Here is a 21,105-nt window from a genome sequence, read left to right as displayed (position 1 = left end):
GTACTCTTTGAGAATTGCAATCATACTGCTTGCTGTTTGACAAGGGAGAAGTTGGAAAATACCATGAAAATAGAGTTTTCCTTTAACCTGGCACCAACAAAGAGTCAGAGCTGAAGCTGCTTCCTGTTCATTTTAAGGATGGGTGGATCTTCTCTCCAATACATTTTCCAGCTGCTGAAGCTGTTTGCTAACACAAGCAAATTACTTTTCATAACATTAGGCAAATTCTAACTGGAGTGCTTCACTAAGCCACTATTGCAACTGATAGAAGCCACCTGGGCCTTAGGGTTCAATCTTGGGTCTAAAAACATCAGACAATTAAAAAAGTTTGTATAGCCTAAACAAACAGAAATCAAAATACAAAAATAAGCCACACAGAACATAAGCACCCAACAGTGAAACATAAAGACAAATTTTAAATCCTGTCCAATATAACAAGAGCAAATATTTGGAGGGTGTGAATTAATAACCAAAATTATAACCAAAACAAACAAATGATATGACTTTATTCAAATTGAGCATTTCCATGGCTCTGTGCCAAAATTCAAGACAGCAACTAACAAGGATGTCTCTGCTCATATGGTCTAATATTTTTCTCTGCTGTTGGTTGCCATGTGATGACAGCAGAGAATACTGGCTGTTACTGGACTAGGACAGACTGAAATGGCTGAGCAAACAAGTTTGAGACTTTATGTTCAAACTTGGACGTTGGGAAAAAACAATACAGATAGTTGGAGGACCTCTGTCTTATAGAAAGATCTCACGGTTAATGATCAGGAAGAGGTGGGAGGAAAGACTCCAAGGCTCAGCAGTAGAAGCTCTCAGAGGCAATCATTCACCTCAGCCTACAGCTGTATCACCAGCTTCTGCAGATGTTCAGGTACTCTCCTCAGTGGCTTGTCCTCTCAGCAAGGACTCCATCACCCTCCCCTGGGTGTTATGGGTGCATGGTGGTCTGAAGTCACTGCTGCTTTTTCCTTTGCCCCATACTCGAAGCAACACCCTGGATTCCTCACCTGATGTTCAGTGTTAGTCCTTCTCTGCAAGCAGAGGCTGGAAAAAAAACACAAAGCAAAGCTTTTGAGTAATCACAGGACTGTTTTATTTAAAACACTGCTGAACTGCTCTGCAAATCTCAGCCACCACCAGAAATCTGGATCTCCCTACCATACATCCTTTCTCTGCGCTACAAGATTAGATCACAGTATGACAAACCTAACTTAATAAGCTACTGTCCGAAAAAGTGCTCTTGGTATTCCTCTCAACACTTTCTTTGCACTTCCCTAATCTAGCTCATCTCTTCATATGCTCCTCCAGTAACTCTAAATCCCTCTCCCATACCAGCATGCTTTGCCTTTTTCTTTCTGCGTCTTTTATTCATTTGCTTGCAGGGAAATGTACTCCCCCACTCCAAAAGATGCTGAGTGCCTTGGTGCAGAAGAGGTGGGGATGTGAAAAAGTTGATCTTTAAAAGAAACAAGATGGGGGTAAGACAGATTTTCTTCTCGTTATTAGAGAGACATACTGCATATAGAGACATAGAGAGAGACATACTGCAACTTTTTCCTTCTTAGGCATGTTATGGGAAAAAGTCAATGTCATTGTCACTTCTTTTATGTAAAAAAACTTAGATATTCCCTTAAAAGAAAAATTCAAAACACTTAGAAATGTACCAAGTTTATTTTGAACAGTTTACATTGTCCTGTGTATTTAGCACATCAGCTTGCTCCTAAATACGAGTGACACTTGTTGAGAGCTGAGTTTATTAAAAATATTGCTATATTTTTAAAAATACACTCTCCTTGAAATCCCAGTATAGAGCCAAACACCACACAGTACAGAGGATCTGGAAAGATGTTTAGAAAGCAGTATTGCCAGCTATGTCACTGCACAGAAAGTTTGGAACCTGAATTAGGAACCAAACTGTCAACCATGTGTACGAAGATAGGATACCAGAGCAGAACACTGTCCCTTGGCAATATGCTGGTATTAAGAAAACAAAGGCACATGAGAGAAGCAGCCAACTTCAACCTCATCTTCCTGTTTTGAAGTGGCTTTTGAGCCTTCCTTGTCTTACAGAAATGCACGGTACAGTTTATCTTCTCTCACAAACTGAATTAAAATCACCTAATGTAAGTTCTTCTTGTGTGGTTACCCTCAGGACACAGCACAGAGAGGGGCATTCCCATGTCTACATGTAAATAGGTGCATTCTTACCATGAGTCCAACTCATGGCCATTGCTATGATTTAATTATTTCACAAATCTTAATGTAAATAACCCTATGAAGTTTTATCATTTCAAAGCCACTTGTGAGCACTCTACCTCCTTTTATGTTCTGGTTGAGTAGGGAAAAAACTCAGATTATTACTGACAGCAGCCAACATGAAGTGTTGATTCCCTCTTGTGATGAGCGTCATTGCAGTGAATCACCGCATAAAACAGAATGAATTTCCTTTATCCCTTGCCTGCCAGGAGGTGTTAAAACAAAGTATCTGTCTATATGTCTGTCCACATGTTTACATACTGTTATGTCATCCATGACTACATCTCAAAAACATTAACACTTTGGTACTTTGAACAGTCACATAGGGGCAAAAAGTATTATCTCCACTTTCTGGATAAGACTGAGTCACAAGGAAATCACAGGAGTTGTTTAAATGTGACGATATGTGTACACTATAATCCAGTGCCATATAGACTTTCTCAGCACAGGTTTACACAGTTTTGGACAGATACCAGCACCTCATCTACACTGCTTCCAAACTGCAGGAATGAGAGCAGAATACTGGGTTAGTCTGACAGCACCTGGTCAGGGACCTGTGCTAGGATATATTTAGTGCTAGTTTGAACTGTTTCATCATACCCATAGCAAGTCTATAGCAGAACTGAGAAGCATGTCCAAATCTTTTGAATCCAGCGTTGAAAACAAGAACTTCCTCTCTTCCTGAAAAGCTCTGATAATCCTAGAAACTCAGATCTTTTATCCCAGAGCAGAGGGAATTTCTAATCCCAGAGTGATGCCCAGCATTCTCTTGATAATATATAGTACAACTAAGAAAGGCAATAAATAGATGGGGTTTATTTATATCCTTGGGTGACTGACACTAGCAAGCAAGGACAGCTGACAACTGAAGACCAGCCTTCCCTCCCCCTTTTACTTATGGGCACAATTTCAAGTTGGCTTGCTGGACTGGGCAGACAAAGGAAAGCAGCAGTTCCCAGTCACGAAAAAGTACTGGGGGGACACACACAAACAGCACACACACAGCTGTATTCATTACAGTGAAGTCTCTCTGCATTAAAAGAGCAGTGAGCAGCCTCATTAATAAATGGACACGTGGTGGGGGAAGCCAGCATGAGGCTCCCTCCTCCTCATGTTACAGAGAAGAGGCTGGGTGGGCTCCTCACCCTGACTGCTAACGGCCTTCTGTATTTGACAGGCCTCATTCTGCTTTCTCTTACTCGGTTTCCTACTCCCTGGTTTGTTGTGGCTCTCTGTTCTCTGGCTCTTCCACACATTTCATTTCATAACTTCAGACACTGCTTTTACTCTATTCACACACAGTTTGGCTTCTATTTTTAGTCTCAATAAGGTAATGCCAGATTAAAACAAAATCCAATTTGGATGGGCAAAGTCATCCTCTCTATAGGTAGCTTAATGCCAAAGGGCCAGATGTGAGACAGACATAGCCAAGATATTATATAACCTCTCCCCAGCCTTTGCACACCTGATCTTGAATGACATTTCCAACACAGCAAGGAAATACAGGCAGTTCGCCATCACCTCACTACTGAGAACAAGCAAAGCTCAGCCTCCAGTCAGGCAAAAATGCCAGCTGCCTGAAGTCATTACTTATCCTGCTTAGGAGTTTTCTCTGAGTCTGTCAGAAGTGAAAGCTCCTAAAACTCAAGCTGAGCTCTAGTTCTCAAAAAGGAAAGCCAATTTCTAGAGGCTCTCCTTTCCTTTTTCTCCCACTTTCCCAGTGTTCCTGAAACTTGGAATGGCCTTTCCATGAGGTTGTGGCACGAGACCAGTAGCAACAGGAAAAAGACTTTCATAAAAGGCTTTCTTTCATAAAAGAACAGCAAAAGGTTGACTAAAGGTGTGAGAGATGGGCTGTTGTCACAAGTTAAGCACTAAATGTAATTTCTGATCATTAGAAGTGAACACAGACCCTCAGCTCTAGCTGAGAGGCGACAGCTGAGTTGGCAAGATTCTTGTTAACACCTGAGAAGGGCTGAAAATGCTGCTTTCGGCAGGACTTTATACTCTGCTGAGATTCAATGAGACTGCCACAGTTTTCTGATATCTGGATAAACTCAAACATAGTCATGCCCTGTTTAAAATTTTAGGTGTACACCTTTATGGTGCATCTATTCTGTAGGTATTTGTTAAACGTATCAATATATGCTTATTGCTAGTCATAAGGGAACGGCTCCCCGCTTCTTCAAAGAATACCAAGAAACAGCTTAAGGAGAAGGTCTTTCTTTACCTCTCTCCTTTCCCTTCTGGTAAATAAATACAGGCTTATCTGTCATTATCTGATATGGGATAATTGCAACAACTATACTAGGGAGAAAAATTATCTTTTCCCCTATTCCATCTTTTTACCCCATCTTTTTTATTGTTGTATCTCCTAAAAGGGAGACACAACAATAGGATTCACCTCATTTTTCTTCTCTCTTTTGCCCAAAGAAGCTGTGGATGCCCCAATGCCTGGAGGTGTTCAAGGCCAGATTGGATGGGGCTTTGGGCAATCTGGTCTAGTGGGAGGTGTCCCTGCCCATGGCAGGGGGGTTGGGATTAGATGCTCTTTAAGGTCCCTTGAAAACTATTCTATGATTCTCTGATCCTACGGTATTTTACCTCAAGCTCCACTGCTTTTCAAAATGTGCTACAACAAACTGATTATGCTTCTCAGTAAGCCTTTCTCTGAGTGAAGATGGGACTAGAGAGGACAGAGAAAGATGTTGACAGAACGTTATTGCTGCTGTTGCCAATGGCTGTATAAGGGGTGAAAAGCAGCACTGCAAGTTTGATGCAAGGTGCTGGATATCAGACCAATGATCCCTTTCAGTAACCCACTGAGAGCTTCTCAGCCAGACAGGTGGTTCTGGAAGGATTTATGTGGAAAAGTTTGTTATTCTATTCCTGGATGAGGATAAGCAATGAGATGACACCCACCAAAAGTTGCTCTTTTGTGTCACAAGATATCTTTTGCCTGAATAGCCAAAGTAGTCTGAGGTAAAGGTTATTCGAGGTGCCCATTTGAAGGTCACCTTTCAAAGTCAAGACCACTTGTGCAGTCAGTCACAGCAACAAGAGAGAACCAGGAGGGTGGCAAACAAAGACTGGAATGAACAGGATTAATGGGAGGGTGGAGGCGTACCAGCAATGCTCTGTGCAGAAACCTGAGTGACTTCTCCCAGCTGCTCCTGATGAAGGATTTGGACAGTGTGGTGAGACCAGCTGAAATCGTAGCCAAGGTTCCTCTCGGGAATGTGGTATCAACATAAAAATAAATACATTGGTGCTCAACAATCTACTGTCTCCCCATGCTACAGGGAAGCCTGGCAGAATCTGAGGAAGCCTGGACAAGACTGGGCAGCTGGGAATTCCACCCTAGTGCAGCAAATGGCTGGATGTCTGACACAGGCCATGCACGGTGGCAACAGTACACATCCCATTCCATCCCATCGCCACCCTTTGTACTACAGGAGAGTAGAGAGACAATGACTGATAAACGAATCTTCAATTTCCAGTCATTTTCTTTGTGGAGATCTGGCAAACAATAAAAAATGATTGTACATAATCATTTTAAGTGCCTGTTGTGTTTAGCTGACTTTTTTTTTTCTTTTGCTGGTGCAGAACAATTTTGAAGCTTGCACATTTGCATGCCTGCTAAAATGCTCTTTCTTTTTTTTTTTTTTTCCACAAGCTTATACAAAGAATCTGCATTTCAAGAATGATGTTAATTCAGGCAGTGGATAGCCAACAGCCAGCACCTCCAGCATCAACTCTAATTTCAGGTCTCCAATGACAATATGTACATGACCTTCTAATGAAGAACCATACAACAATCCTAGATACAAAAAAAATCTTTAGAAATGCACAGTCTACCTGTATGTTTCCTATAAAACGAAAAATTCTGGAGTTGTGGAAGACGCAAAAAAGAGCAAGTATAAAAAAGTGCTCTTTAGTATCATTGTGGCAAGCAGGCTCCATTCATTGCTCTACACCTGACCACACTGCTTGCACATTCATCTTACCTGGATAACATTCAGATACCACTCTCCACCTTAGTCTGAAGAAGGAAATCACTAGAAAACTAAGAACAGCAGACTACCTTCTACGTGGATGAAGTCCAAAACAACCCACCAATCCCCTTATTCTTCCACAAATTTCTTGGCAGTGCAGGATCCAGTTCTAAACCCTTACAGATGATGATGATGTGCTATTTCAAAGAGTTGCATCCCTTCAGTTGGCAACTGAAGTTGGCATTTATGCACATATGGGAACCAGGTGAATGTCCAAAGGAAACAGCCAATTGTACAGCATCCTGCACCTAAGCTCAGATACAGACCTAGGAACCACAGTGAGCAAAATCAACTGCAAAACACAAGAAGTTTTCTTACTAGCTTCAGATTAGGTTCTGACATTCACCTTCTCTATGAAGTATTCTCAGAGAACTCAAATACATAAAAATCAGTTTGTGACTCATGCTTTAAGCCATGCTAGGTATAGATCTGAGACTTTACATGAACTGGCAGTCTTCTCTGCTGTCAAACATGGATAGCATATTATATTACTAACTTCCTCCCCTAATCAGTAGTTCTAATACTCTTTTTTTCTCCCACCACGCTCAGTGTAAGAGCCATGCGGACACTAGTAATATAAACAGTAGTACAATAAAACTGCATCACTGTTAATCAGCCTGAGAATGAAAAGGTGAAAGTTCTGTCAAGGCTGAAGCCAGGTATCAGCCTTGCCCAGTTTTAACCATGATTCATACTTGTTTGCAATTACATATGTAAGTTTTTAGCATATTATTTATATTTTTGCCATAGCAAACCAGAACCCCATAAGCATTCTGTGTTCAGAAGCTTTTAAAATGCAAAGAAACAAATAAATATTTCATGAACACTCAAGAAGCTGGCAGCAAAGGAAAGAGAGAAACACAACAGAAGAGAGATTTCACTCATAGTTGCTGTTACCTTTACAAATCAAATCAGCTGGGGTCATTACCTTGTAGATCCACACCCCAGTTGCACTGAGGAGTTAACTATACTTTCAAACCATTTCTGTGTCCAGGCTGTTGCATACAGGAGTCCAGCTTAGGTACAGAGAAACTGCCTGGAACTGTGCCGTTATGTTTTCGAAAAGTAAATTTTTACTTTATCCTCTATTGTCCCTAAAACCTATTTTGTGTTAGCATTTACAAAAAGGATGAATAATAAATATATTAAGTATCTAACTACATGGTCTTTAAAGTTGCTACAGAACTTCCTGGATGTTCCTTGCCAGCTGTTCAAAAGCTAAATTCTAGTGGAAAAAATACAACCTTTTTATCTAGAATTTCACTTTTTCAAGAAAAAGAATTCATGCAATATTCACCTAATGCCTCTATAGAGCAGTAGAAAATAAAACTGCAAAACACCTCCACACAGCCTTGCATTGTTAACATACGCAATAAAAAATGACCAACCCATAGGTTCCTTCCTTCATCATCTGAGCTAGCCATATCAAATACATCCTCATAAAGACAGCCTGGAGCTGAACAACCCACCACACTACTTAGTTTAGCCTTCTGTTACTCAGTGAACTATATTCTGAAGAAGACTTGGAAAAGAGAATTGATTTCTTAGTTTAAAATCACCCTATTGCATTAATACTAATTGAACTGTAAAGTTCCATGAAGCAGAAAGCAATCAGCATGATGCTGAGAGACCCTCAAAGTAATGCAGGATAGAAAAAACAAACAACAATGCGATCAGGGCTGTATATACAGCTTTGTTTTCAGAATGACTGACAACCCAGTACACTAGGCAACTGGGTGTTCAATTTCAGTGAAAATCAGGTCAGAAGCATTTTGAATGTTCCCTAGAAGTAGTAATTCTTGGTATTTCTTTAGCAGAATAAATCCCCATAAACTTTCAGTAACGTTGATAGGAAACTGTTCAGACACTACAAATAACCCCAAACGATAGCTTGCAGGTTTTGATATTTAGACCTTCCCCTCTAGATCTAAATATCAACTCCCCTCTAGTAGATGCTCAAGAGAACCTCTGCCTTCTCTCTTATTACCCCAGTGGCACACAGCTCACAAAGAACTTGTTTGTCCATGAAACGAGGATGAGGCCATGGGGATGAGAGGCTGGGCCACTTTTCTTGTAACGGTGCTTTGTTTCAGAATCCTTAGCTACTTTGCAGAAACGCTGACTTTTATTCTTCCTCTTATTTCACCTCAAGAAATCTGTACTTAAGAGCTTGAGCCCGCTGCACAACACTATCTACTATTCTCCTACAATTGCGGTACTAACCACCAGGGAACTGTTCTCTGAACAATTTGGTTAAAAGTTTCCGTACTACCTGACTCACTGTTCCTTTGAGCATCATCCTCAATTTTGGTTAGCTCATTTGTGATATCTTTATGCTTCTTCTCTGCAAAGCCTCAATATTTGCTATTTCTTGGACAGGCTATTAGAGTAGATGGAAAGAAGAATGGACTAAGAGCCTGAAGGGCATCTGCCAAAGTCAGACAAGGGCCCAGTTCAATAGCAGACAAGCCTATGGTACTCAAATGACTTCCTCAGTCTCCCAGAATGTTTTCTTCACAGAAGCTGTCTGATACAATAGTAAGAAATGGTTGTGCCATCTCTGCAATTAATCATCCCACAGACCTTTATTCAAATAAGGCCTATTCAAACTTCTCAAACATTTTGAACATTCATGTGCATGTTTATATGGAGGTTCTGCCCAATTCTTCTTCTATCTCCACAACTTTTCACAGCCTGCTATCTTTGAAGGTTTGCAGTTTATTCTGTAATCTGCTTTATGCCTTGTGTCTCCAATTCCTCTAGTTGGTATCTAGGATACCAAATACATGCAGAACAGTAACCCCAAGTAAGCTGTTGATGAGGGAAATCAGGGCCCTAGTGTAAGCAATCGATGGAAAGAGTGAAGAAGAAAAACAGCTGTTCCTGCAGGAAGGACCAAAGTAGTCTCTGAGACACACAGACTGGGCACAACAGCCTCTGACGCATACCAGTGGCTTGGTGCAAAGCTGAAGAAAATATCATTCCCCCAGTTTCCAAGAACAAACATTTTGCTCTACTTACTTCAATTGCAGCAAAATTTAGCCCTGTTCTTGGAGCTATATACCTTTTCTAGGGACAAGCTTTGAGTAGCCTGACTAGATCCTGGTTCTGCTAGCCTACCCCTAAAATTACAGGGTGACAACTATGAAGTGCTCTTAAAATTGTTAAAAAGAGGACAGAATTCAGCACACAAATGCCTTCACATAAGTCCACTTAGCAAACCAATTTGGTCATATATTGAGAACTATGCTTTTACATTTACTTGTAAATCTGAGTGCAACCTTGCTTTATATGCTGTACGAAAAACTCAACTTGAATGATGCAGTAAACCAGAACTTTTGTCTCAACTGCACATATACTACAATGTTGACAAAACTGTATTTTGATTATTCCATTATATTGCATTCCTACGCTGTCGTGTTCCAATGTGCTGTAGGGTCTTTTTTATTGACTCTCGCTATTCATCCTATAAAATCTCTGGTAGGATAGCTGAAGTTTTTGGCAGGTGGTAAAGCGTGGGAGGCAGTTTGGAATTGTACAATAAGTGCATTAGCTGAATGTTTGTGCTAGAGGATCAGCAATAAAATCACTGACATTAATACTGGAAATGTCATCTTGAAGTTTCAGAGCTAAATATCCACAAGATGAATTACGCAGTTCACCCCTGTGCTAACTTTTGTTTCAGCTTGTGAAAACATACAGAACACTGCCTCAGTGATACTCAAGTCACGTTTTCAAGGTTTTCACAGCAAAACTAAAGGTCAGAAACATAATTCTTTCAAGGCGCTCTAGATGATAATTTGCCCATATATTCCATTACAGCATCATCATAGATTACGGCAGGCCATGGGCAACATGGGTTTATCACAACTACACTCTACTGCAAATATGTCTGCGTCAATGAAAAATGGATTGGGTCCTCATTTACTAAGATCCTCACTGAACGGATTAATCACTAGGGAGGGACGAAGATTTGATTCTATAGGCCTCAGTGATTTTTCTTTGGGAGGTTTCACCTCTACTGACTGACTTCACTATGTAGCTGATTCACAAGTCTCAACTATGTCTTCCTGAACTAAGGCACTTCTCTGCAAGACTGAAGAAAAATGTAAAGAATGTCCTGGCCCTTTATTACAGCCCAAGCTTAAACAACAGAGCATCTTTGAGCCAAAGCCTAAAGCAAACAGGGGCCATTATAGCCAAGTTTTTTCCCAGCCACATTTTTAGGGATCTTCCTCTTCCAACTCTACAAAATTCAGCCTTTGCTCCCTTCTGTTTAGTCTTCTTTGTCCCAGGAGGAATAAATTCCCTACACAGCTGAACCCAGGCTGTTACCTAGGAACCACTATGTGCAGGGTAGACAGCTGTGTTTCTTCCTCTTGCTGAGTTTTTTTTTTTTTTCCCCTGCCAGTTCTTGAGAAAGATAAAAGTACCCCAGCATGCCCACCCCCCTTTCCTGGTCTTCAGCGCTGGCACTCACCTGTGGAATTTGACCCTGGCTCACAGGATGCAGCACTGTGAAGGCTGTTCTGGAATCCGTTCAGTTGCCTTTCAGTGGAGGTCACCCTAGCAGGTAAAAGCACCAGATTAGAAAGGATGAATGAGAAAGGATATACCAAGGAAGCGTAATGGTCTTGAACATAAAATTTATCATTCTCCTAGTTCACATAATTTCACTAGGACTGCAGCTATGAACATGATATGAGATAGGCAGTGACAGCAACTGGCCCCAAGAAGGCAGGGGATGACAGACAAACACTCGAGCTGCCAGCAAGACTTCAACGTGCCTAAAGCTTTTGTCCCATGTGCCTTGGAAGATGATTCTGAAGTATAAAGGAGATGGTAAATAATATTGGTCTACGAACGCGCAACTCAACTAGTAATGCTGTGGTATACTTTCTCCAATGATTTGAAGCAAAATGATTAAGCAACCTTAAAACAAAAATGAACATGAGAAGGGGGCTAGCCACAACATGCTACTCTCAAAATCTGAGAAAATCTAAGTCCTTGCATCCTGTCTCAACAGAGACAACTAATTTGGGCAAGATTTCTCACTTGTCTCAGAAACTGAGACCCACGGGATGTGTATAGTCTCCAGCAGTGCAGCACACTAGCAGACACTTTATGCAAATCCTCTTGCATTTAGCTCAGCATTTGAATTACAGCGAAACAACACTCTGTGGAGTACAACCACACTCTCTGTAGCTATTATAAATATTCATTACCAAAATGAGACCATTTTCTCCTACATTAAAAAAAAAAGTGTCTACTCACAAAAGTAGGTCAAGTTGTACAGCTGCAATGACCTTTTCTGTCCTTAAAATCTATACAATCAATCCACCTATTTTTGGTTTATCCTTTCTTCTCTTAAACCTCCTTGCCTTTCCTCCCTGCCCAACTCTGTTCTGATCACTACAGACTTGTGCATGTACACTCCTGTCCCTCTGCCACACTGCTTCTCCTTCACTCATTCACCTCTGCCATGAAATACAGTTCCTGTGAGCTCTTCCCCAGAAGAACACTGCGATCTCCAATCCCCACGTGATGCCATGATGACTAACAGACCCAGGCACATATGTGCAGTTGCTGTATTTTTTTTCTCCTGAAACATTCTGCCTTCAAATTTTGAAGTCAGCAAGTTGCCAGCAATCCAGGTGCTCCTGGCAGCTGAAAGGCCAGTGAGGGACTCCTGTATTTTATCTTAGCTGGACTTGAGTAAAATAAATCAGAGTCCATATGGGAAGGGAAGGGGAAGCAGATAGGACATTTGCAAAGCACAACCCCTCACTTCAATCAGCTGTAATTTGAAATGCTGTTGTCAAATGAGGTGCCTGTTTCTATGTTTATTGCCTCTTGGAGAGAATTTTGGATCTGTACTTATGGTTTCTTTTGCTGCATGGATACTGCATGGTCCATCTGGGGGTGGAGAATCCAGATGGATCTTTATCCTTTTTACATAAACATTCCACGCTCATAATTAGCTGGTCCACTTCATTAATACAGCACAATTGACAGCCAAATCTAGTTCACACTTCTGTAGGTAGAATACAAGACTGGCAGTTGAAAATATCAAGGATGTCAGCCAGTACAACAAAAAAATTATCAGGGAACAGTTACCCTTCTATCTTTATGTCTGCTTTACAACATTTAGAGACTCTATTTCCCTCTCCAGACTTGCTCATCCTTTCTTCTTTCTGCCCACACTGTATACTGATTCTTGCGGTTTCAACTGTCACCTCCACACGGCTCATTCTCAGATCTACCCCATGACCTTGACCTCCCACCATGCTAAGCTCACCCCTCAAGTTCTCTCTCCCCTCAGCTGTCCTGATAGGATCTCCAGTCCCAGAACATATTTACTGCTTAAACTGAATTAATCCTTTCCACTTTCTTCCTCCTTGGGTTAGCTGAAACCCCATTACCTTTCTAATTTTCCTACTTTTAATGTCTGCGGAGTTTTTGTTTCTACTTCTGCAATGAAATCCCTTGTTACATTCCCAATTTCCTCCTCTTTAAAATGAACAAAACCAGCCTTTTCTCCACTGTCCCCCCCAACTTAAATATCTGCCATTGGCCTTTTCTCTCTCTTACACAGCAAAGCTCTTCTTGAAATTGATACTGACCTTTCTTAATGCAGGCACTAAACCACCTCTAAGCTACCCAGCCTGGAGGGTGCTCTTGTTCTAGAGGTGACAAAGAAGTATTTTCTTGACTGAATTTTGAACACCTTTTTTTAAAAAAACAATTCTTGTGATATCATGAAATGCATCTAATGTTCCGTGGGGACAGGATGGACACTAACAAATTCACATCACACACAGCCCAGGTTTGACAAGAGGACAGCAACAGATGTGAAGAGCCAGAGCCAGGAAGGCTTGTTCCCCTGTTGCTCTTGGCCAGGGTATCTCCACATGTGTATCTGCGTGTAAGATCTGAGGCTAGCCAAGGGCTAAGAGCTGCAGGCCCAGTGAGCCCAGCTGTGTCAGGGTGTTAAATCAAGGCACGTCTCTCAGATGCACTGCTTTTGCTGCCAAAAATGTCTAAGGGTCAGGCAGCCTGATTAACCCAGATGCTCAGGAGCAAAAAAAACAAGTATGCCTCAGTACAGCAGTAGCAAAAAAGTAAAAGTGGTCTCAGTAACTGTTACATGTTTGCTCCCCTGATGCGTGTCCTCTTTTTGGTGGGCGCTCAGCTTGTATACATGATCAGCTCACTTGAGACACTTCACACATGCCTGTGAATAAGCACACATGGGCAAGACAGGATACAAACCAGAACCACGGTGTTTTACAGAGCTTGCTGTGTGGCCATTCTTCTATTTTTGGCATATTTGCCAAGCTTGGCCAGCCTGTCCTGTAACAGCTGGCTGCTGCCGTATCTGACTGTAGTCAGCACTCCACCCATCTGTGGGATGGAGTTCCTGAGCTCTGGAGAAATGCATCACCTCTACTCTATTTCTGTACTAGTTACAATACAGCAGAACTTTGGATCTTCTGCTGCTGACACCATACAAAGCAAATATACAAGAGAAGAACAAGGTAGAAAGACTATGTGCTGTGGTGTTGGGATTTGAAAGAAATACTTGTTCTGAAAGGTTTCCTGAGCAGAGTTGTTGGGAATGACATTTACAGAGAAGTTCAGTAAACATGCCATGAAGAAATTATGCTGTGCTGTTTAACATCTCCAACAGTTTTTGATGTTTCAGTCTATTCAGTCTACTGCCGGTAAAGTCAGCAATCTTCTTGGGCTTGCTCTCTTCCAGATAAAATATTGAATTGTATGTTCCTTTTCTCTACCAGGCATTTTCTTTCTTTGCATACAGTGATCTAACATTGACAGCTGTATTTTTTCTGAGATCTTTCCTTTGACTATCTGTTTACAGGTTGTCCAAGCCTTGCCCTACCTGATGCTTTTACAGTTAGAGAGCAGCAAGTTACTGTAGGAATGATGAAGAAATCTGTGTTTATTGTGATTTATTCATTACTAAAAGCAGAAAGATTTTCTATCTGTCACCTGTACCAAATCACTCTGGGTTCTCACAGTTGTGCTAATATATTTCCCTGCTTTGCATGCTGTCATCTGTAATGAAGGTCCTACCCACCAAATGCTGCTTCCAGGGACACCTGCTTCATCCTATGGCTTACAAATACTATTTCAGTGACCTCTGTCTCAAAATTTTGCTGTCAGTTAGCAGCAGGTCCCTTTACGGTTCACAGACATGCCAGTAACAGTGGCAACACAAGCAGTGGAAAGGACCCGATCTAACTCTTGGAAAGAAAGAAGAGTTTGTTGTGTTAGCTGTTCAAAAAACTATCTTACTACTTGTAATCTGAGTACATTTAATCAAAACTATGGAGCCCCAGGAGACCATTTCATGAGTATACATTTCTGAGCAGAGCTACGTATTAAACCATTTCTTCCAGTTACTATAGTCTTTTTCCACACCTTAATGTGGGCCCCAGTTTTCCACTCTGTTAGCTTAAGCAAGGAGTCTGCTTTGGACACAATCCACTATAAAGTCAACCTACCACCTTTTACAAGTTGAGAGACTGAGAAAACAAGAGAGGCCAGGAACTGAAAAGACAAAACTGAATTGTCTGGCTGTTCCATTACTTTTTTCCTTTATGTTTTAACCAGAGAAGTGTCAAAGTTACTAGACTCCTTTTGAATTAGTCAGCAATGTTCATCTTTAGCATCTCGCTCTGTTTGTAGTCAAGCTTTCTACTACTTATTCTTTTCCTTCTCTTCTGGAAGCCATATGTGCAGCTAGGAGAGAAATGATAATGCATGCAAAGTAGAGATAGGTCAAAGAGACAAAGTTGATTTTAGTTTGTCTTCATGGTCCAGTCTCTAGAGGGCTTCTACAAACAACTTGAAAAAGAAGGTCTTTATTAAGATGTTAAACAAAAGCCAGGCAGTGCAAGAGCAGACAGAGGAATAAGGTCTGGCTTACTGAAAAATATGAAGAAAAAAAAAAAAAGAGACACAGGAGCTTTAACAGAACAGGATTAGTTTCAGTGAGTCTTGTGGAAATAATATATATCAGTGAGATCTTCTTTGAGGAAAGAGGTCAGGAAAACAGCCAACAAGAATTAGGGGGTGAAAGCGAGCACCAAATCAAAGATGACCTTACAGAGGAATGAAGCAGCCAAAAGCCAAAATTAGATTAGATGTTATGGAGAAGGATATTTGCTATGTTATAACCTAAGGATACAGTAGTCCCACACTGGAAAAGTACAATTCTAGGTGCCACAATTGCAAGCATCCTAACTGAAGAAAATACAGTAAATTCAAGACAATTAAGAACTTGGCAGGTGGAACTACTATCTGAGGTTAACAAAACCTCAACAAGTCTAAACAACATTAGGAAATTCCAAGAAGCAGAAGACATTCAAAAGACAGAAAGTATTTTCAAGGGAAAATGTTGAGGGTGGTTCAGGAAGGAGAAACAAGGTACAACAGGATGAAACAAAGGAAAAACTCAGATTGCACATCAGGAGAAACTTTCTAATAATAAGGTTATTTAGATTCTTAAAAGGTCTTACATAGCATATGATGGGGTTTCTGCCACTGGAGTTATTTGAAGGCAGGCTATACACAGTGTCTGCAAATACTCTGCACAGAATAACCAGGAACTGTAAAGAACAGGCTGGAGCATGCAAGACATCTTTTTCATCTCTAATCTAGATTCATTTGAAGCAGAGGCTTGTCTTCATCAACTCTCATCTGTAAATGCACCTCTGGTCTATTCCTGACAACAAAGGATGGGTTAAATTAGGCTGAGACACAGCAGTTTTTAAATTATTAGCTCTCAGTATGCTGGAAATATAGCTGGGCACTGCTGCTTTCCATGTAAGTGAAAAAATGTTACTGCAAGATCCCATGAATGGCAAGAATGGGTTCGGAGCCTCATACTGGAGTCTGAAAGGCAACTTGGAAAGTATTTCCGGAGTGGCTCCTTGCAGCCTTCAATACTTGGATTAGTTTTCTAAAATTCTGAAGGAATCTTTTGCTTTTTTTCCCCCTTCTGTGCATTTTTGGTGCTGAACTTTTTCCGGTTTTCCCACACTCCTGCCTGTCACAGAGCAGAAACCACAAAAATGTAGCAAAGTAAAGTCTGTCCAAGGAGCTGCAATTCCATCTCACAAGGATAAACATTTCTTCTGCCAACAAGTGAGCACAGCACACCGGCATCTTCAAATACACATCTCTGCTGCCCAGCAGAGAAACCCACTGACACAGCCTGTCACCTGTACTAACATGAGCTATCCAACATAAAAGACATCAGATAGCAAACCCACCAGCATATACCTGCCAGACCTTATGCTCACATCTGCATTTGCTGAGTTGACAAAATCTACTGCCATTTTATTTTCTCTTTCGATAGTTTTGGGGGATCCGTTTAACGTGCTAGCTCTTCGAATAGCAAGAGTAGAAGCAGGAAATACACAAGCTTCCCCAGCGCAGTTCTGTCCAAGTTCCTTAAATATGCCTTGCAGTTCCAGATTTGATCCCCACACACTGACAGTGCCCCAGCATCTTCATAAAGTGTCTTTCATTTGTGATCTTTTACTAAGCCTCCCCTCTTTAAACCAGGAAGGAAACAAAGAACCAGGAAACCTCACAGGAACCTGTAAAAGTTTTACAACTCTTCTGGCCATACAGTATAAGGGAGGAAGTTACGAATGCAATTTTTACCCTTCAGCATTCAGGGATGAAATACATGTGAGGACATATGAGGAAAAACCTGCCAAAGAATTTAAATGGCAGAACTGCTTTAGACAAAGAAGAGATAAACAGAGAGCTGAAGGAGTTAACAAAAAAGGTAAAGAATAAGAAAAAAGAAAACAGAAGCCTTGCTCACGTTCTCTCATAACGCACAGAAGAAAAGACACAAAGAAATGGAAAAGAAGGAAACTTAAAATCAGTAAACAACATTTGAAGGTGAGTGTTGTATTTTGTTTTTAAAGATAACACATGACAAATTCATCTTCTTTAGAATGTCAAGTGCTATAACTAAAAGATTAGTAAAAATTAGAAGAAGGGTAGACATTTTTACAGATAAGGAGGAAAGCTATCATTACATTAGACACATAAACAATTTGAATGAAATAAAAACTTGTACCTAAAGGCACGAGTCAATGTTCATGTGTTAAGTTTACAGGAAAACTTGGCTAAGGGCAAATTAGCTTGTTAAAGATATTGGTGGGTTTAGTTGTTTGGTTTTTTTTTTTTTGGCAGCCTTTTCTGACCCACCAGACTCTGGCCTCCATCAAAGATTAAACATGAAGCGAGTGACTCAAGTGCCTAAACACAGCTGTCTAGTACCATACATGATACTCTCAAGTTTTTTGAGACATCTGCATAGGGCTGGCAGATTCAACAAGATTTACAGAAGACTTGTGCTTAACTGGAGCAGCAGCTACAGTCGGGTAGAATAGCCTTATGCATCTAACATTGCACTAGCAACCTGTGTTTAGGTAACTGAATCCCAGGCTGGACCACACACTTCTCTGATTCAATCTGGCAGTTATGTCCTTAATGTTTGTATGATGCTACAGTCCTGTTTACCTTACCATTGTAAAAAATGAAAATGCACAATAGTACACATTTACTTCAGCTCACGCAGGTCAAGCTGTTCTGAGATTTATCTTGAACAACACAGCCTGAAAGGCCTATGTCTGAGTCACACGTAGACAGGTTCTTCACCAATACTCCTTCTGAGGGGAACCAGTGCCAACTCCCTGTTGTAGATGGGAAGAGATAAAACTTACTTGGAAATCCTCTGGGCTGCAGCCTTTCTGGCTACTGTCTGTCTGTGGTTTGCTGGAGGCTTTGGAACCAGCTGAGAAGGCGTACTCCGGGATGGCATCACTTTGTGCAAACTGGCTGCCTTCTGGATACTAGAAGTGGCACTTGATGTCTTGCAGGCACCAGAGCCAGCTGGCATAGATATATGGCTGGTGCTGGATTGTGAGTAGTTGGCAAAGAGAGCCTGGTAAAAACAGAACAAAATAATAATAATTGGTGATTGTCTCTCTGAACACTGCTGAGAGAGCTGATGGAAGTGGGTGATGTTATCTGTCTGGTGAATGCAACCCCCAGAGCTCCAAGGACAGTCCCAAGCACAAAAAGAAGATATAAGGGATCAAGTCAGTGAAGTGGTTTTAAGAACTGAATTGTATACCCTTGGACGCTGGAACTAGCTTCTAGGAAGGCTTATTACTGCCGTATAACAATACCATTCTGGAAGAAAAAAAATAAGAGGTCATATCCCCAATCTAAGCATGCAGTGGGCTCAAAAAAATAAAGCTTTTATTGCTTTGACTGACTTTCTGCACTTACACTGGTAAGCTATTCTTTGTGTGGGAGTTGGGATTGAGACAAAGTTCAAGAAAAAAAAAAAAGATATGAGGAAGACGTTACAATGCCAGGTCTTCAGTCCAACCCTGCAGGTGCTTGGAATAACAGGAAGACTCTAAGCTACCTTCTCTGAAAAAGGGGACTTGAGGTCAGCAGCTAACAAAATGGAAATCCCCCAGCCATACCAGGGAACAGAAAATATTTCTATTCTTAAAGCAGGTGGGAGGGTAAGGATGTTGCAGATTTGACCCAAGGAACAAAAGAATCTGCATTGCATGATACACCAGAGACCTGAGCAGCAGACTGGCCCAGCAGGGAGTGGGCAATGGTTCCCTTGGGGAGCTCTGCAAACCACTAGGCTCTTTTCAGAAAGGAGCAACCTGCTGGGAGTTCTGCCTCATCTTTCCTCAAAATTTCTTAGTCAGTTTCCCAGGGCAAAGAGGCAATACCATAACCTTGTAATTTGGCAGCTAGAGGTCAGTGATAGGAGCCGAAGGGAATAGCTGAGCAACTGCCAGGCACCTCGGCGTGACCTTGGGAGCAGTGCACTTCACTGCAGTTGTCCTCAGTTTCTTCTCTGGTGAAAAACACAACAAAGCCACAGAGAGTGGGCTCCAGGCTCCAGAGAAAACCAGTCTGAGGGCTGGCTGCATCTCAGCACACAGACAGGAAAAGCCCCTCTCCCCCGCAATTCTCTGGCAAGTGGCAGGGCAGTGGTGTGTGGGAAGGCGTTTCTGACAGGCAGAGCTCTAGGGAGAAAAGGAAGTGCGGGAGCCAAAACAGGCCTGTTTCCTAACCAGAGCTCACTGACAAGATCCCCTTGAGCTCCCAATCCTTTCTTAACCTCTCCCTCCCCTGGAGCCCTACCTTGATGGCAGCTTTCAGGTTTTGAAATAAGTAGCTGGTGCAAATGCAGAAGCCTGGAAAACAGCAGTCACACCCCACCTCTCCCCACAAAACAAACTAAAATGAAACTTGGTTCTGCTGCATCTTAGAGTCTCATGCAGTATGGGGTTGGGATGGAGACCCTCAAGTCACTGCACCCCTTTGTTATTCAGGGGTGCCATTTCACTGTGCCGTGCTCGATAGCATGCGTATTTCCTGTAAGTTTTTATTTTTTCTTGTTATGAAAATCATTATGATCCTGGTGTCTGCAGAGCAGTCTTAACCCTTTCCCTGTGTTAACATGCGTTGGCAGGGAGGTCTGGGACTCTGAAGAAAGAGCAAGAAAGGATGCTCTAATAAAGCCTGATCAGCAAAAGCTGGGCTGATACCTGTCTGAAGAAATGTCATGGATGTTTTTCTTGGGGCTAATGGACTTCCAAAACGGCCTTTGTCTCCATGCTGTGCTGGGATTCTGGCTGCCTTCCAGGCAAGGATGGAGAGAGTGGAAGCTGACACGGACCACGGCTTCTGGATTCAGCTACAAAGCACACTGCCCTGCTGTGAACTCCATGGGGACAGGACAGGAAACCAGGAGAAGCTACTGTGCAAACAAAAGGGGCAGCTGGGGAAAGCAAAGCCTGACCACACAAAGGAGAGGTTGGGAAGAGATTCCAGAGATAAGCAAAAAGTGGGAGACACACCTCGTCGCTCAGGATCCTGACTGCTCAGGACCTAGGGAGAGCAGAAACCTAGAGAAACCCTGACAGAGGCATTTCTAAAGCAGGTAGCACCCTGCAACTGTTGGTGCTGCAAGTAAACAATTAGGACCCACGCTTTCCAGGCTGGCAGATTTCATTTAATTCTGAGAAGACGTTTGCTTCCCTCACAAGTTCTTCAGGCTACAAATCTGAAAAGTCCTTAGAACACTAGCAGATTTTTTAGCTAAAAATCACCTAAAGCTTTAGTGAGCTAACCCTCTTGCATAATTCTCTGGGGAGATAGGACCATTCAGAAAAGGACTGCATTAACCCTGTCGTGCACATGGAGCATGTTAGGCACTGACAAAGTAATTTTCCCCAAGCCACAGACTGAAGCAATATGAAAAGCTAGGTTGTGAGCTCAGAGAGGATCCTGAGTCCTGATCCCCAATTTGCCTCATTATATCTCACCTCTCCTTGCATCCACATCTACACACACACACAGCATAGACAAAGTTATCTGTACAAAAATAGTCATTTTTAATTAGAAAATCTCAACATGTACAGCTTGTCAGTAATGACAATACACATCTAAGGGTATTATTAGCCAGTAGCAACTGAGCTTGGGCTGCTCATGATTAAAAGCAGGGAGGTACTGTAGTACTTTGAAGAAAAGCAGATATATTAATGATCTTCAAAAACAGAAAGAATGTTCCTGGCACTTACCATTCCTGTATCTAACACCCATCCCTAGCACAGTAACGGAACAAATGTTGCAAGCAAAACATGCTCATTCTGTGACCAGAGGAGCTAATGAAGCTCATTTCCTGTGAATCTGT

The 21,105-nt window shown here is 41.7% G+C and overlaps 1 protein-coding gene across 3 annotated transcripts in view; it reads right to left on the bottom strand.

Annotated features, from left to right (window-relative positions):
* Positions 1-490: 490 nt before the first annotated feature.
* The window catches only part of TTLL5 (tubulin tyrosine ligase like 5), a 126,652-nt gene continuing 106,037 nt past the window's right edge, over positions 491-21,105 (bottom strand). For all 3 annotated transcript variants that reach the window (XM_035539403.2, XM_035539404.2, XM_035539405.2), the window contains 3 exons: positions 18,095-18,315; positions 10,801-10,886; positions 491-1,053 (listed from right to left, as the gene is read on the bottom strand). In XM_035539403.2, coding sequence (XP_035395296.1) covers positions 1,013-1,053; positions 10,801-10,886; positions 18,095-18,315 — 348 coding nt within the window. In that variant the 3' untranslated portion in view covers positions 491-1,012. The remainder of the gene's footprint in view (positions 1,054-10,800; positions 10,887-18,094; positions 18,316-21,105) is intronic.

This window comes from Cygnus atratus, chromosome 5 (assembly GCF_013377495.2).
Source record: "Cygnus atratus isolate AKBS03 ecotype Queensland, Australia chromosome 5, CAtr_DNAZoo_HiC_assembly, whole genome shotgun sequence".
In the NCBI taxonomy this organism is placed as follows: Eukaryota; Metazoa; Chordata; class Aves; order Anseriformes; family Anatidae; genus Cygnus; species Cygnus atratus.
This window is presented reverse-complemented; position numbering and strand designations above follow the sequence as displayed.